General features: G+C 40.0%; 1 protein-coding gene across 2 annotated transcripts; it reads right to left on the reverse strand.

Annotated features, from left to right (window-relative positions):
* Positions 1 to 801: 801 nt before the first annotated feature.
* On the reverse strand, positions 802 to 14,436 carry ldb3b (LIM domain binding 3b). Of its 2 annotated transcripts, XM_053341002.1 has the most exons (9): positions 14,141 to 14,436; positions 9,583 to 9,734; positions 9,321 to 9,396; positions 6,916 to 6,938; positions 5,046 to 5,243; positions 3,907 to 3,930; positions 1,816 to 1,985; positions 1,649 to 1,685; positions 802 to 1,492 (listed from the first exon to the last, which is right to left on the reverse strand). In XM_053341002.1, exons 1-9 carry the CDS (start codon positions 14,234 to 14,236, stop codon positions 1,396 to 1,398), a joined length of 873 nt encoding a protein of 290 aa, XP_053196977.1. In that variant the 5' UTR covers positions 14,237 to 14,436; the 3' UTR covers positions 802 to 1,395. The 2 variants fall into 2 exon arrangements, with proteins under 2 accessions (XP_053196977.1, XP_053196978.1); XM_053341003.1 differs by lacking the exon at positions 3,907 to 3,930.
* Positions 14,437 to 16,403: the final 1,967 nt, after the last annotated feature.

Below are 16,403 nucleotides of genomic sequence, written 5' to 3' on the forward strand. Positions count from 1 at the left end.
GTGACTTACTTTGATTGGCTGGTGACACAACTCCAAATGGATACTTAAAGCGCCAGTACATTTCATCAGAAGTGCTCGTCAGATAGTTGAACTGCTTTTGACACCACCCTCCACCCAACACACACACACACACACGCACACACACACACACGCACACACACGCACGCACACACGCACGCACACACGCACACACACACACACACACACATACACCTTTTTGAACACTGGGTGGGCTGTATCCAACAATTTCATATCACTTTTATTTTTTAGCATAACCCATCCCTAACTGTTCTCCATCATACCAACTTCATACTGCGATAATTAATTCAAATTGTGTTGGTGGCTTGTTACACCATTTTAATTTTTACTTACTCATTTTAATCACAAAAATGTATTTTAATATAAGACATTGGATATATTAATCAGTATGTGTAATTAGCAACAACTCTCACTTGGAGGTAGAAGGTCTAGTGGGAAAAATCTTCTTGCTTCATCATCAGCTGTCTTCTGTCATATGTTTGATTGACCAAAAGAAACACATGTTGCCACCAACTAATAAACAGTCATATTATTCTGTCAAAAGATATTAGATGGGCTTTCTGAACAATGCTCTTTTCTGCAAACACCCCCCTTTGCCTTTCCAATGGCAGTATAAATGACAGGAAATGTGACTCATTGATTGAGGAATGTCGCTATCGACCGTGACACAACAGTATGCCTCCAGTTTTGATTCCCCAAATAGACAACGACACACATTTCATACATTTCACTTTTGATTTTGCAACAGTTAACTCAGCCATATAGTTTTAAGAAAACATTTATTCACATTGATATCAGTACATTTTTGAGTGCATTTTATACATACTGTTTCTGTGCATGTAGATAAATCTATAAGTGTGTATTTGTCCTTGTGTGCCTTCTCATAAGCATGCTCATAGTGTTATCATTTCTATGTTTATGAATGCTGTCTATGCACTGGGGCGTAAAAGAAACATTATTCTGCATTAAACTTGAATACCTATTATGTTTTGTACAATTTCCCTTTCATTTGAGAGAGACAGAACCCAAACAAACAGGAAACAAAGAAAGAAAAACCCAAATGCGAGATCAGGTCTTAGCAGCGGACAGATACATGTCAACAGGTAATATTGAGTTTATGAACACATAGCATTCTCACGCTAACAATTAGTCTCACATTCTACTGATCTAGGCTACAACACTATCTCACATTCCTGAGGAGTTTACTACTCCTGCTCATTTTTTTCCTCCATAATTTATCCCCTCTTCCTGTTATCTCCTGTGCTTTTGTCCATGTCCTCTTTTACATGTCCTCCTCCTCTCTGTCTCTCTCTCTCTTTTTCTCTCTCTCTCTCTTTCTTTCTCTCCTGCTCCTCTTTATTCCTGGATGTTGAGGATCTGTGAAGACAGTCCTTGGTGCCAGTTCTTCAGCTTGGCAAAGCGGGGCCCTTTCACCTCCGACTCAAACTTCTCTCTGAAGAGGGAAAAATATTTGTATTGTCAAGGGTTACATAAAGGGAGAAATATAGTTTTCTTTATGTATTCAATAACAAAATTTACACTGAGTTAAAATTCTACTGTCTTTAAAAGTGAGGAGACTGATAACTCCTCTTTAAAAGTCCTCTCTTACCTCGACCTCTGCAGGGCTTCCTCATCTGGGTCTTGCACTGCATGGAGACAAAAGAACAAGAAGTTTTGGTCACTAATGATGATAAATGAGTCTGAACAAGAAGAGAATCAAGAACATTAAGAGTGTAAGGACACAGAAGGACAAAATAAAGGAATCAGGGTACTGACGGTATTCGGTGCCAGTGATGTGGGCCAGGATCCTGAAACTCTTGGACTGCAGGTTGGCAGCACGGCGAGCCCACTCAGACATTTCCTGGGAGTTCTCACCTGGCCTGATCACTGCCTGGTACACTGGAGACGCACAGTCTACCACAGGGTCCTTCATAGGCAGAGACCCACTGCAGGGCAAAGAGGACTGTCAGAGCTTTGAGTTTGTGGTATGTACTGTATGTAAAGGCCGAAATGTAAAAATGGATCATGATGTAATTAATGCCCATGTATAATCCTCTATAAGCATAGGGAGGATATGACTGTGATCTTTAGTGAGTGTGTTTGAGTGTCTGTTCTGTGTCTTAAATGGACTGAATAATAAACCAGATTAAAGCTAAGTAACTGATATCATTTATACAGTAATAGATAGCATAGATCATGGGTAAAATGGGACACCAAAAACATTGAAAAAAGTCTTCTGCCTCACAGGGGAAAATTAACAATCATTTCCAACCAAATGAAAATGAACCAGTATTTCAGCAAAACTGCATATACTGACTGTCAAAAGTATACAAAAAGTCCATTTAGTAGCTTTTGTAGGTATTTAGGTACCTTGTACCAGAGATTGTTGTGCCAACTATTTTTGTCTGTATAAAATATGTTTTCCTCCAACTCCCAAACCTGTTTGTGCATTACGTTTTCTCTGCACACGTCAATATTTTTGACGTACCTCCTTTAATCAGGAGCATCTGTGTTTTTAAGGAGCTTAATAAAAGACTTTCACTGAGAGAAAAAAAAGAATAAAAAAAGGGATCTTGATGAGCAATGACTCTAACTGAGCTGAAGTAATATTTCCAGATATGCTGTTTTTAGTGTTGCAGCTGGGCAGCTGATTAGCTATCTAGCCTGATAACTAACATTAGCGGTGTATCCAATAAAAACATGGTGTGTGTTCATGTTTGTACATTAGATAAGAAGAAGGATGTAGGTTGTTGTTGTGGGTTGAGTATTTGGCTCTTGTACTGAGTATCTGGATGCTATCAGGCTCAGTGTGACATCTGCTATGATTGAACACTATGTTCCTACTGTATGCAAGATTTGATTTGCTATATTCAAAGTAAGGTCTCTGGCATACGTAAGTGGATGGCATAAAGGTGTAACATCAAAATAATGTAAAATGATGGGGCGCAATCATGAATCATGTCAAAGAATGAAAAATTCATAATTTAAAAAATGTATTATCACTTTTGGTTCCTGTTTTGTTTTTGTTTTTCCTGTCAAAGGAGAACACAGGAATTAACTATTAAGAGAGAAAAAAAATCTAATTTCAGTTGGACCTTAATGTCATGTGTGAGTTGTTGAGGGTGATCCTATGGCAAAGTATTTCAGTATACCATGAATAAAATTAAAATGGAAGAATATATAGTACATATAGTTTTTTTAGATTTCATTGTATTTTCATCAATTATGAGCCTTTCTAAACTTTCTAAACTATTTTTTTAATGGGCAGTTTTTACATAATGGCCATTTTTGTTCCTTTACATACAGTATGTGTGTTCATTGTTCTTATTCACTGTTTTTATGCGGATCCACAGTTTGAAGGTGACTCTTCGGACGGTACATATTGGAGTGAGTTTACACAGCAACATGATTTGATTAAGATAAAGTTTCCTTTCAGCATTCTTTAATGAGTGTTAGAAAAGTGAGTCAATATTGAATGGGCAGTAGTCGTTTGAAAACCCGTGATTCGATACTCAGAACATTCCCATGCCATGAAATCCCATCAGGTTCCCGAGCTTGCGATGCTATTGGTTGCTTTTTCAGGAAAGGACTCCAAAAAACCCTGTAACACGACTCACACTCAAACTTTCGCCAGAGTTCCTTTACATGTAAGTACTTCCAGACACATAACCGAGTCCATCAGGGCCCTGTGGTTAGTGAGTTTGTCTTTCAAATACTTTGGTTTGACATCTAACACCTCAGAAACAAAGAGTAATGTTAGTTTATGAGACAAATGGGAGCAATGCACAAGCTGTGAGACAAAGGAGACACATAGTAGGAGACCGTATGAGGAGAGGCGGGACGGAATAGAGGAGCCGCTGTACTTACGCCAGGGGGGAGCCTGCCTCCTCACTGAGGTCACAACCAGGAGGGAAGGATGGGGAAGGATGGGTGGAGAACAGCACAGGTGTGGTTGATTGTGGATGGAATGAGCAAAGGAAAGTGGGTGAAGGCACGGAGGAGTATATGGCACGGACACAGACAACAAGGAAAAGCCCGGGCATCCCAGTTCTAGCACGTACGTTCTAAAGCCTCTTTATGTGCTTGGGCTTTTCAGGTAAAGTATTTTTAAAAGGGTTGGTTCATTCAAATGATCCAAAAAATACATATTTTCTCACTTACTGCATAATATAGCCATGATGATTGTTTCTTTGCCCAGATTTTGAGATTGCTGTCTTTGAGATTTCTGCCTCTTCTGATTTACTCAGTTATTTGGTGCAGATAGACAGTTTATTGGTGCTACACAATTATGTAATTACACATCAGTTTTAATTATTTCCACTGAGAAGATCCATGACTCTATCACTTTGGTAGGGCAAATGGCTATAAATACTTCAAAACCCATGAAGCTTGGCAAATGTTGCTTTGGAGAGGAAGTGAGTCAGGCTTGAATGGAACAAATCAGAACTGATCTGAAAGTGGACTAATTTAAAATGTCATTGTTAGCTTCATTTTGCCATTAGTTGAGCTTGGTTCAATGTTTCTTATTGAAGTGTTCCTTATGAGTTGTGGGTTAACTTCTCTCCTTAAGTCTTTATGTACAAAAACTTGTATCGTTTCACTTTATATTATTATTTTCTAATGTGGTAGTGGACCTCTTGCTCTAATGAATCAGCCAGGAGAGATTCCCATCCTGCTCCAACTGCAGGTCAGAGAACATTGACAATGCAGAAACTGAAAAGGGCAGAAACCTGGACACCCCAAAACTTAGGCATTATTTCTTTGGTACAAGTACTTCAAATGATAACAGCTGACAGCATATTCTGTGGATTATTCAGAGTACCTTTACTTTTGGGCAAATAAAACCAAGACAATCGACATAGATACCACTAGCAAAAAGTGAGAAAGTATGGATGATTTCATAATTTGGGTGAACCAACCCTGTGGGCTTTGGGAGAGGTCTGGTTTGATTGGTGTGTGAACAGTGCGTGGTTGGAGAAAGGATTAGTTTGGTTGTGTGACCTCACCTTTCGTGTCCCTTGGCCTGCGACTGCCCCGCAATGGCGTCCATGATGGCGTCCTGTGAGTACATGCTAATGGGTGTGTTGTACTGGGCGTGAACGATGGTGGCCTTTCCCCCTGGACCCCTCACCTCAATGGGCTTGTGGGTGGACAGGGCTGAGTCTTTCAGAGCATTGGGGTTGAAGCTGGGAGTGTACTCCACACTGTCAGTGACGTGGGGAAGGGATCAGAGGGCAGAGGTCAGTTGATCGAAGAGGGGGTGATGGGGTTTCAAGTGCAGGGGTGAGGGGGTTGAAGATGAGAAGATTACAGACGTGGGGGAGAAGAGGGGGATCGAAGGAGAGAAATAGCACAGAGAGCAATAAAGTGAGAGGAGTAAATTGGGTCAACAGTAATATTGCACCGGACAGATAGGTGGAGCTGTTGCACCACTGAATATTAGCTTTTGGAAAAACGCAGTCCAAATACACATCACACTTAACTATATCTGTGTCCTACTTCCACACTACATACTAACTAACCACTTTTTGAGTTTTTTCCCCTTATGGATGGAGTTGTTGAAGGACACTGTTGTCCCGCAATGCTTACAGAGAATGAATGAGTTATATACAGTGGTGGAAAATGTGGAAAATGTGGAAAACCTCGTTAAAGCTGCTGTGTGCAAAATTGGACAATTTCTGACTTTGGAGCCCCCTAATGGATGGGCTGAAACTAACACTGCAGTAATGTTTTCCACTATTTCAGTAATGTTTTATATTTCAACTAACAAACCATTATGGCATCAGAATAATTGAAGCAATGATGAAATAAGTCATGACATGAGTTACAGTTTGATATAAGTCCCTTCTGCTATACTTAATAGCATTACTATATAGTGTGGAACTGGGACAGAGACTCCATCGTTACTTGCAAGCTGAACACAATTCAAGCTTTTACCAACAGTAAAGTTGACATACCAGTCCAAAGAAAACCAAACATGCTAATGTTTAAAACAACTGCCAGGCAAAACTGCCAGATTATTATCTGCATGTTTCAAATGCCACAGTAAAACATACACACATACACCACAGATTTTTTTTGTTTACTGATACATGTGACTGCCAAACATGGAAGTACAGCACATATGTACAGCTTGCTCATGCATTCATAAATAGTCCATTTATCATATTCACATGATGAATATGAGTGATTTAAGAGGACCGGCAGAGGTGGAAAACATAGACATCAGAAAATATCATTATACCTCTTCATTAGAGGTATAAGTTATGCATTACAAAGTTTATTTATGAAAAAGTATCAGTGTCAGAATAAGTATCAGCTCCAAATTATACTAAAGTGTTAAAAGTATTCATTTTAGTCCTTTTACACTGTATTCATGTTTACTCCATCTAATAAATGTGGAGTTGTGTCATTTAGCATTGCAGTATCCTATGAACTCTTCCTAAGATAAGTTTTGCAAGATATTTAATCCATTTCTGTAAATGAACTTGTACTATAGCCATCAAATAAATATAAAGTCATGAAATGTTGTGGAGAAAAAGAAATGATCACATAATCTACTCAAGTAAAGGAGCAAAACCATAAAATTGTAGTTAAGTAGAATACTTGAGTTGAGTGGGTATAATTTTTTACTTTCCACTTCTGGGGACCAAATGTTAATAACACATCTTAAATCCTCAGCCTGTGAGTTATTGTTGCAATTACCTGAAGAGACAAATGAGCATTACACTGCTGTTATAGTTGCAATGAAGTATAAAGCTTTAGCTCAACTACACGCACATGAATCCATGTTGGTCACACCTTCACTTCACACCATCACTAAATACTCTCTACTCAGGTACACTTCATGCACATGAAATCCTGAGAAATACTGACTTTGCAGGTGTGTTTGCGATAACCTGAAACACACCAGAGAGGGACGAACAGACAGAAAGAGAAAGAGAGAATGTAATGAATCACCAAGGGTATTTTGGTTATAACAATGGCACTGTGTGTTTGTAGGAAACTATCCAACTACAGTGCTATGCAGTAATCCCATCTACAGGTCAGAATAGCAGCCGTTTGTCATCACTGGGATATTTCCCAGCTTCCCCTGCATCATCAGGGGTGACTGACAAGAGCAGAAGTGTCTCTATCACATGACACACGAGCGACACATTTAGCACAGAACAGCCACAAATAAATACACCTACACAAACACAACACATAACACCTGATCCACTTATGTCAGAACTGCAGCCGCGATATACACACACACACACACACACACACACACACACACACACACACACACACACACACACACACACACACACACACACACACACACACAGAGACACACACGCACACAGACACACACACTCGCGCACAAAGTACATGGAAGTGTTCAGGGTACAGTAGGTGGAAAGGAACGTGCTCGGCACACGTGGGACATTTCTCTACAGACGGGGGCATCCTATCTCAGGTTTGGCAAAGGAGGCATTGAGGGGATTCAGGAGGATGGTGTGTAACAGGAGCAGAACGTTCCATGACCATGTGCAACAGCTGTTCTCTCCTGTGTGTGTGTGAATGCGATCCAGTGGAATCAGAGTCTCCATGTACTTGGTGAGGTGGGGTCGTTGGCATGATACAGGCGTCATCGTCCAGTCTGCCTGGAGCACGTTTCCTGACACCTGACTTACCACTGGCAGTTACTGTAAACCAGTTCAGCTCCAGCGGGCGAACACATTAGTGGAGACTGATACCTGGAGGTGATATGTCAGAGGCCAAGCATTTTACGCCTTTACGTCTTCAGTAGGAGCTGTTAGAGCCATAGATGTTTACTACAGGGAAGTCAGAACGTTTTCTAAGAAAGACCAACTCGTTGTGGTCTTATTAACTGTCAAATTGTCAGTTTGCCCTTGCCTCAGCCCGACTCTGCTAACAAAGAAATCTTCACCCTCCTGTAACCTCACTGGCAATTTAACAATCATCAAAAAAAAAACAAGCAAGCAAATCTGTGGTTTTCCAGGCAAAACCGGAATAAGAACTCTGCTTATTCTCTTATTTCTCTTGCCAAAAGGTAAAAAGCCTCAAAAAGGGAAGTCATTTTTGCAACATCATCTCCCTGGTTTCATTTTTATTTAACAGTTAATAAGCCGGTACCTTCACATGGTGTGAATAAAAGCTCATTCATATCCGACTGCGGTGCATGTGATTCTCACTTTATTTTGAAATCACGTTTTGGATAGCGTCAGACACATCTGAATGGGGCGCTGAGGCCTCTCGACCTTTAGTCAAGTGTCTCAGATCTGCCTGTAATAAAGATCCCCAAATGACCCCAGTAGTCTGATCTCCTGCTATTCTGTTACCTGGAGGCTAGCCAGGTATGTTTGTGTGTATGCTCCAGAAATAGCGCCATGTTTGAGAGGAATGATCAATGCTGGGATAGCGATGGAAAGTTCTGAGTGTTTTTTTTTCTTCATCACAGTGCTGTTAATGTGAGGTTAAACGAGGTAGGTGTGACGTGCATTTCAAACGCTTCATTCCCCCAGAGTAAAAAACTGAAAGTTCAGGGGGATGATGTGACTTATTAAAGATGAACTTGGGGTTGTTGTTCTCTCAGTATTACATAACTGGAGGTTATGTATCGCTACGGTAACCTACCCGAACATCGAACCTTCAGCTGCCGACCCCTCTCTCAACTTGCCCTGCATCAGCATCATCTCTCTGAGCGTTTCAGGAGAGTAAAGGCCGATTGGGGAATTGTATTGCCCCAACTGGCCTGCTGGAGAGGTGGCAGCTGGTGGTTTGACCGGGGTTGAGAGTTGGGTCGGAGAGGCCGGTAGCTCCAGATCTTTTTTTGGTACTTGTAAGAGATTCCTTGTGGAGGGCATTTTATCCCCCAGCTCTCCCATGTGAACTCCAGCCTCATCTTTTAACTCCTTAAAAATAGGTAAAGGTTAAGATAGACAGGAAAGAAAGCTTAAAGTGAAATGAGACTAAATTTATCAACTTGTTTTGTCTCCATTTTCTCATCATTTAGCTGGTGTTTGTGGATTGCTGACCTCTGACCTCTGATCTCTGTGCAGGGCTCCCTGCAGATGCACTGTGAATATTTTACACTAGAGGGCAGCAGAACACTGCCTGTGACTGCATGGCATCATTAAAGAATTGCAAAGATCAGGACAACAAGACAAAATACTTGTGACAGACATACAAACAGAAGTTTGCAGACATACAGCTAATGTTTGACTTTTTTTTTTGTTGATTTGTGTATTTAATGACACTATGGGTTTTACCTTCTGGTGGGGGATGACTGGCATGGGTGAGTCCATTCTTGCAATTGTTGTGTGAACTGGTGCAGGGCGTCTTGATCTAAAAATTAAACAGCAAAATATACGTTTTAATTTTAAAAGTACATTGAGTTTTGAACATCATTCTAAGCACCATGTGTCAAAATGTACAAACTGATTTGTCCTCCTCTAACTCTAACCCTTCTTCATCATCTACTTATATTTGTGGGGACAAGTGTGTAGTGTAAGTGTGGACGTGGTTGTTTACTTATGCATGGTCAGTGACAGGTTGGAGGTGGCACACTTGATCTTGTTCTGGGCCTCCAGGTGCGTCATCCCATCGGTGCTGACCCCATCGATGGATGAGATGATGTCTCCCTGGGTCAGGCTGCCGCCCGACGCTTTACTGCCTGGAGTTATCTATGGAGGGGTCAAGAGAGCAGGTCACACTGACACAGATTCCTCAGGAAACACACAAGCAAATGAAAAACATGTGCAGTCACACAAACAAATACTACAGACTGGGTTAATGTTTGTGGTTTTATTCCCCAGGCTGACTTAAAAAAAAAAATTGTTCATGTGACTATTTTTGCCTTAAACCTTTAAGGCACAAGGCAGCGTTATAGCTCAGCTGACATGTGACGCCTCACTCCACACATTTATTTATGCTGTATGGGTAGACGCTCAGTAAATAAGCCTGCTGGATCAAGTCTTAAAGGTGGAGAAAAGCTGATGAGGCAAAATAAACTAATCCATCAGCTCTGCAGATGAAGAGATGGATAAACATTTCTGTGTTAGGCTGATCAACAGAGTGGAACCACATTTTACCTGAGACTTTAATCAGTCTCCAGAGCAGAAAATAATGCTGCCTGACACCAAAATTAATGAGTAGGAAAGCAGCAGGATGTCTAGTAATGGAGCCATAAAGTGCGTAGGACAGAATAATCTTATTTCTGATGCCATGTGTAATTTGCATCTCTGTGTTTGCAATTGGAATGCACTGATGAAGTGAATGTCAAATGAATGCAGCAGTATTAGGTAGTAGTAGGTTAATATTGTCTAAATGTGATGTGAGTGTGGCTCAAACTATTATTCAATGTTGTATAGTGGCTGGATGGTTAAATTAAAAATTTTGTGGAGATAAAGTGAAGATTTACCTTGTAGGTTTTTATTTTCAAACTTTTTAATTGTCAGGCATACATTGACCTTCAGTTGAATGCTCCTTCTTATGGCTCTGCTACCAGACTTCAGTGGTTAAACTACACAGACATGAAGTTTGAGTGAGCTCAGAGGCTTTGGCTATACAGTACTGGGTCTAGGCTTACAGACAACCCATTAGAGTTAAAAATAAGCAATGCTGTTGATGCCTGTGGCTTCACTGTGATTGACCCTCCTGAGCCCCCCGCCATCCCCCAAACACACACACACACCCCCCTCCCACACACCTGCTACTGACATTCACACAAGACTTCCCTCATTCTATCCTCTCCTTTCTACAGCCCTACAATCCACATTTTACATGCTTTATGTCCCTTTTTTACACTACATAATGCTTCTTTCTGCTTCTTCTTAAGGCTGATTTATAGTCAGTCACTCGACACAAATTAAATAGCTATGCAGCATTTTTAAATGTATGCTTCAGTGAGCTAGCTCAGCTAATTAAACTAATTCAACAAGGATGTTACAAGTTATCTATATTTAGTAGAGCAAAATATCAATAAAGGAGTTCGGTGAAAACTACAGTCTCCATGGTGATATTAGCAAAACGACCCACTCACATTATGCGGCAAAGTATGACAGTGTCTGCAACATAGAAAAGTATTCCAGCTGTGCAACATGAAAAGAATAAGTTGAGTTCACTTTTCTTTGTCGAAATAGAAATAGTTTGTTAATATAGACTTATTTATGGCAGGTCATTGGCACTCGCTCAACAGAAATGACTCATTGCAATAAAAAGGTAGAGCTAGCCTTTCATGTCATGCACCTTGAGAATTTCGTTATGTCTCAGACGATGTCATATTTTGTCGAGCAATGTGATTGGGTAGTTGCTAACGTCACCATGGAGATTGTAGTTATCCCTTAACTTCTTTATAGATATTTTGGTCTGTAACGCTAGATCACTTGTAACATCCTTGTTGAATTAATCCCAGTTGGGGTCATGCAATGTAACTAAACAAGTTGACTGGGGGATACGGTAGTGTCTGGTTACCATGAAGATGACTGAAACTTTTTGCCAAGGTATAAACTGAAAACGCCACGCGACTCTTTAATTTCTGTTGGGCAAGCACTACAAGATAAGGGTAGAGCAACCCACCATAAATCAGCCTTTAGACTGTCATTTGTGTCCTTGTTCAACCTGTTTCTTTTTTTGTCTTTTTGCATATCTCTCTCCTGACTGAGTAGTTGAATTCTAGTGTTATCAGATGGAGTAAAAGTTATTTCTGTATGGCTGCTTTAGTGCAATCAAACACATGTAGACACATCCTATCCATCATACATGTTTTCATACACATCAAACACTTAATAGATACAAGATGACAAAGGTACTATTCACTGGAGATGAAGACAGATAACTTGAAAATGTCATATTAATGAAAGAGTTGCCATAGGGGTTTTAAAATATAGCTTTTTTCGTGCATGTTTTAAATGTATTTAATCAATCAATAATCAATCTATGCATATTTCTCCCTTTTGCATGAGCTTATGACTGTAGCCAATCAGAGACCAGATTTCAGCCTAATGAGATTATGTGAATAGAGTGAAGTGACATGAATGACACAGATTGAGATAATTATTTCAGCAGTTTTTATAAGTTTTAATCTATTTAATAATCACATATGACAGTTTGGTGTGTCACATATTTAATGGCCAGAGCTTCACTTGGCTAACAAGATGTGAGGAATCCACTGTCCTCATTCCTCTTTTCCTTTCTTAGTTCTTAGCAAAAGTATGTTGAAATCTAACCCGTGGGGTTGTTATGTCAAACTGTAATGGCACCCTGAGTTGTCATGTCAAGCGGCAGTGTTTTATGTTAACCACAGGATGAACACAAATTCAGTGACACAATGTCATACCAGGCATGGATCAAAGTTCCCCTGGTTGACTGTAAGACCAGGATCAGAGAGCAATAAAGTAACAGATGTCTGGAGCTGTGAATCAATAAAACTCAGTCTGATCAACAACTGAGCATCAATCAGGAGCTGGAAGCGTCAGATAAAGCATCACCTCTACACTTTCCTTTCCTTTCCCCTTCTCATCTCATGTATCTATCAACGATCCAACACATTCATTCCCCCACAATGACGCTGTCCTCTCTCAGGAGCAGCTCCAAATGGTTGAAATTGAAACTGACAATAAGTGAGGAATAAAGCTTACTAAAGGTAACACAAGCTGTCATGGGTTTCCTTGCTCTCCTTGCTTCTTTTCCGCCCCATTCCCACCCCTCTCCATCCACCTCTCCTCCAATGCTATTTAAAGGAAATGCTCTAAATACACCAGCAGTCCTGCCAAAGAGAGAGACACCCAGCCTCTCTGCTGCAGAAATTAAACCAAATTAATCTAGTGTTATAATTTGCCCTCTGAAAGTTACACCTCTTTTTTTGACTTTAGGGGTATAATCTTCTGTAATAACTGGGGAGAATAAAGTTTAGTATACATACAAGAACATAAAGTAATTGTGCTTTCATTTAATTTGCTTGCTGCCTCAAAAGTTAAATAACTTAACTTTTCTGTGTTGTATAGTAGATGATTATATCTTTTTTTTTAGCAAATCTAAATTTTGAATGATACTGATCAAATGATGATCATTTGAAGTGCAGTGCTGAGCAAATCCACTTCAGCCATAATGAATCAAACTGATAATGACCTGTCAAGCTCAAGATCTGGGTGTGGACAAGACATTTGAGCTTGAATGTAAAAGATCAAAGTGTTTATTCATTTTCAAGTCAACTAACAGCTGTAAAAGTTGACGAATGCTGCAGCACCTCTGCTCCAGTCTTTCCACTTCTACTCTATTCTGGAAATCTCTCTAGAGATTACATCTGAGCCTCCCTGTCATCATCACGTACAGCAACATTACGTAACTGCTGTCCATCCATCGCTCATGCACCCACACACGCACGCGCGCACACAAAATCCCACCTACGCACATACATATCAGACGCATATGCAAATGAACAGACAGCATAATTAAATTTGAACATGCAACACATTGTTGTCAAACCAGATAAAAAGGTGACATTCAGGTGAAAAGGTTAAACTGGGCTAAATTAGGCTTTTAAAAAAATAGAAGGGTTTTAGTCCTCTATATTACATTTAGCTATTTCAAGTACGTGATTTTACAGTGTAGGAGGTCCTATAATAAACCTGCTGCATTTATAGTCATTTGTCAAATGTTGCTGAAGTGAGAACATTAGAAATCTGAAAACTTTTTCAAACTAATTTGGTTTTTACACTGTGACCCCTTGTGTCACCAGAATGATGTAAATTATGATATTCAAGCAGGAACATGTGATAAAAGTGAAGGCTCTAAAGTTAGATGGTTAAGCTTGGCTCGTGTTTACATTATTGCATTGCATTTAGTTTGCCAGAGTCAGCTGGTCAGTGGATTAGTTAGTTGTAGTGGATTTTGGACTGTGTTGAAGACCTTTAGTTGGTGCAGTACGTTGTTCCTCATAATGTGTCAGTGCATTGTTTGGTCACAGTGGATGATCAGTTTGCCATTGACTGTGAGATACCTTGTGACACCTTGCTTGTTACTTTCTCTTTATTTGTAAGTTGCTTTGTCAGAACAAATCTCAGCTTGTGAGGGTGACTTTTGTCCTTACCCTGGAGATGGTGAGTGGCATGTTGAAGTCCTTTCCTCCCTGTAGTCTGAAACCCCATGGAGCGGGGCCATTCAGATTCACTGTGTATGTAGTCATCTTCGGTTAAACGTCAACACTCCTCCTGCTAACAAGTCCGGCTGGCTGGCTGTGTGGTTTCTCCTCCTGTTCGGCGTGCCCTTGTTCTCCGTCCTCCCCTGCTATCCTTTTGTCCCGGCCCGTACTTTGATGGCCCTGGCTTCACTATCGTCTCTCCCCGTCTGCTCCCAACTCTCAGGACAAACACCCAGGGGTGGTGGTGCTGGTGGTGGTGATGGTGGGTGGGTCAGATGCTGTGGGACCTCTGTGACACACACACACACACACACACACACACACACACGCACAGGCATGCATTCATGAACACAAATACACACAGATATGCGTAGAGCCTCTTTGCATTAGGTCTCCTGACAAGAGCAACTAAAAGACATCCTCAAACTCTCACCATGAAATCAACCCTCCCCAAAATTTTGTCAATAAACCTTAAATTTGAGAATGTCCAAAGCCTCTAAAATCAACATTAAATCTTCTTTATATTAAAATTGAGAAGAGTTTCTTGCCTGTAGGGTTGCTGAGGGTGAGGGACAGACAGCCTAAGAATAGCAGAAGCGAGCAGAGATACAGGGGCCCTGGCCCTTATAAGGCCTGTAACACGAAGCCCCAGAATGCTTCACTGCCGATTCACATTGCCAATATAGACCCCTCTTACTGCAACACATTCTCTCTCTCCCTCTCTCTCTCTCTTAATGCTATCAGTTATTGCTTCTAGCACTCTATTATCCGTAATCAGCCTCTATGCAGTGATGTCATTCGCTTTTCTGTCTCGCAGTCTTTCATTGTGCTCGGGTGGGATACAACAAATTACCTGGCCCTAATTCCCCAGAAACACCCCCACCAGGCTGATTAAGCTGCCACTTCTATATGTGAGTGATATGGAGCAATTCAATTAGCAGCCAACCGCAGCTGTTAAGGTTAAACGAACATAAACAGCAGAATCAGACATTGTTTAGTAGGTGGTGACAGACTTGTTGCATTAGTTAACATCAAGTCCTGATGCTTGTGTCAACCATTTAGCGTATGAGTCACAAAGTCACCTTAAAATGGACAAGTTTGTGTATTAAAAGTGAGACTAAACGCCTGATTTTAAATGTGAAAAAGACATAGTGTGATGTTTAAACCCAATAAAATAACATCCAAGGCTAATCTGACCGTGGAGACAGCACTATCAATACCAAAGGTTGAAGGTCTTTATTGATGACACACACTGTTGGAGATTTTATATTGAATTCCTTTACTCCAAACACACTCCAGCAAGTTTTTGGAAACAACTTTTATTACCATCAATTTGTTGCCAAGAGTTACAGTGCGTGAAAAAATCAATACTGCTCTCAGTCTGTCTTTTAAATATGAAGCTACAGTATAACCAGGAGACAGATAGCTTAGCACAAAAACTTGGACAAGAATATCATTTTTTAATTTACCCCTTATTAATAATTAATAAGTCCTTATTAATTTACCACTGAAAGAAAATCCCACTTTAAATGAACTAAAACCCATGACAACTTCCCCTGAACTTTCCCCTTAGTTAGAAAATAAAGGCATAAATTAAGGTTTTTTTTTAAAAAAAGGGTTTTGGTCTACTTTTAAGATTTTTTACCCTTAAAAATCCTTAAACTGCAAATAATCAATTAAAAGTGCCTTATTCCATTTTAATCTATTAATCATTTAATTAATTATCTCCTTCAAAACCCTGATTCAAATTTAAGTTATTTATTAAGTCATTCAAATTTGATTGTGTTTTGTTAAACATTCTTTGAAGCAACTCTACATTTTATTAATTAACATTGTTATGCCTGGCCAGAGGCATTATATTTGTTTGTCTGTCCATTCTTGTGAATGCAATATCGCAGGTCATCTGTTTTATATTATTATTTTTTGGTCTTTTTGCCTTTATTGGACAGAAATGGGTATGACATGCAATGAAGGTCCATTGCCAGACTTGAACCAGGGACGTAGTGGGTATATGGCATGCGCTGTAACCACTTGGATATGACGGTGCTTCATCTCAGGACATCTTGAGGGGGTTTATTCTAATTTGGCCCAAATTATTGGCATGCAAGGATGAACAAATTAGAATTTAGCAGTTGAAGATCAAAGGTCAAGGTCACAAAACATGTTTTTGGCCATAACTGAATAATTCTTAAACTAATTATTTAAATTAAAT

Source organism: Scomber japonicus, chromosome 20 (genome assembly GCF_027409825.1).
Source record: "Scomber japonicus isolate fScoJap1 chromosome 20, fScoJap1.pri, whole genome shotgun sequence".
Lineage (NCBI taxonomy): Eukaryota > Metazoa > Chordata > Actinopteri > Scombriformes > Scombridae > Scomber > Scomber japonicus.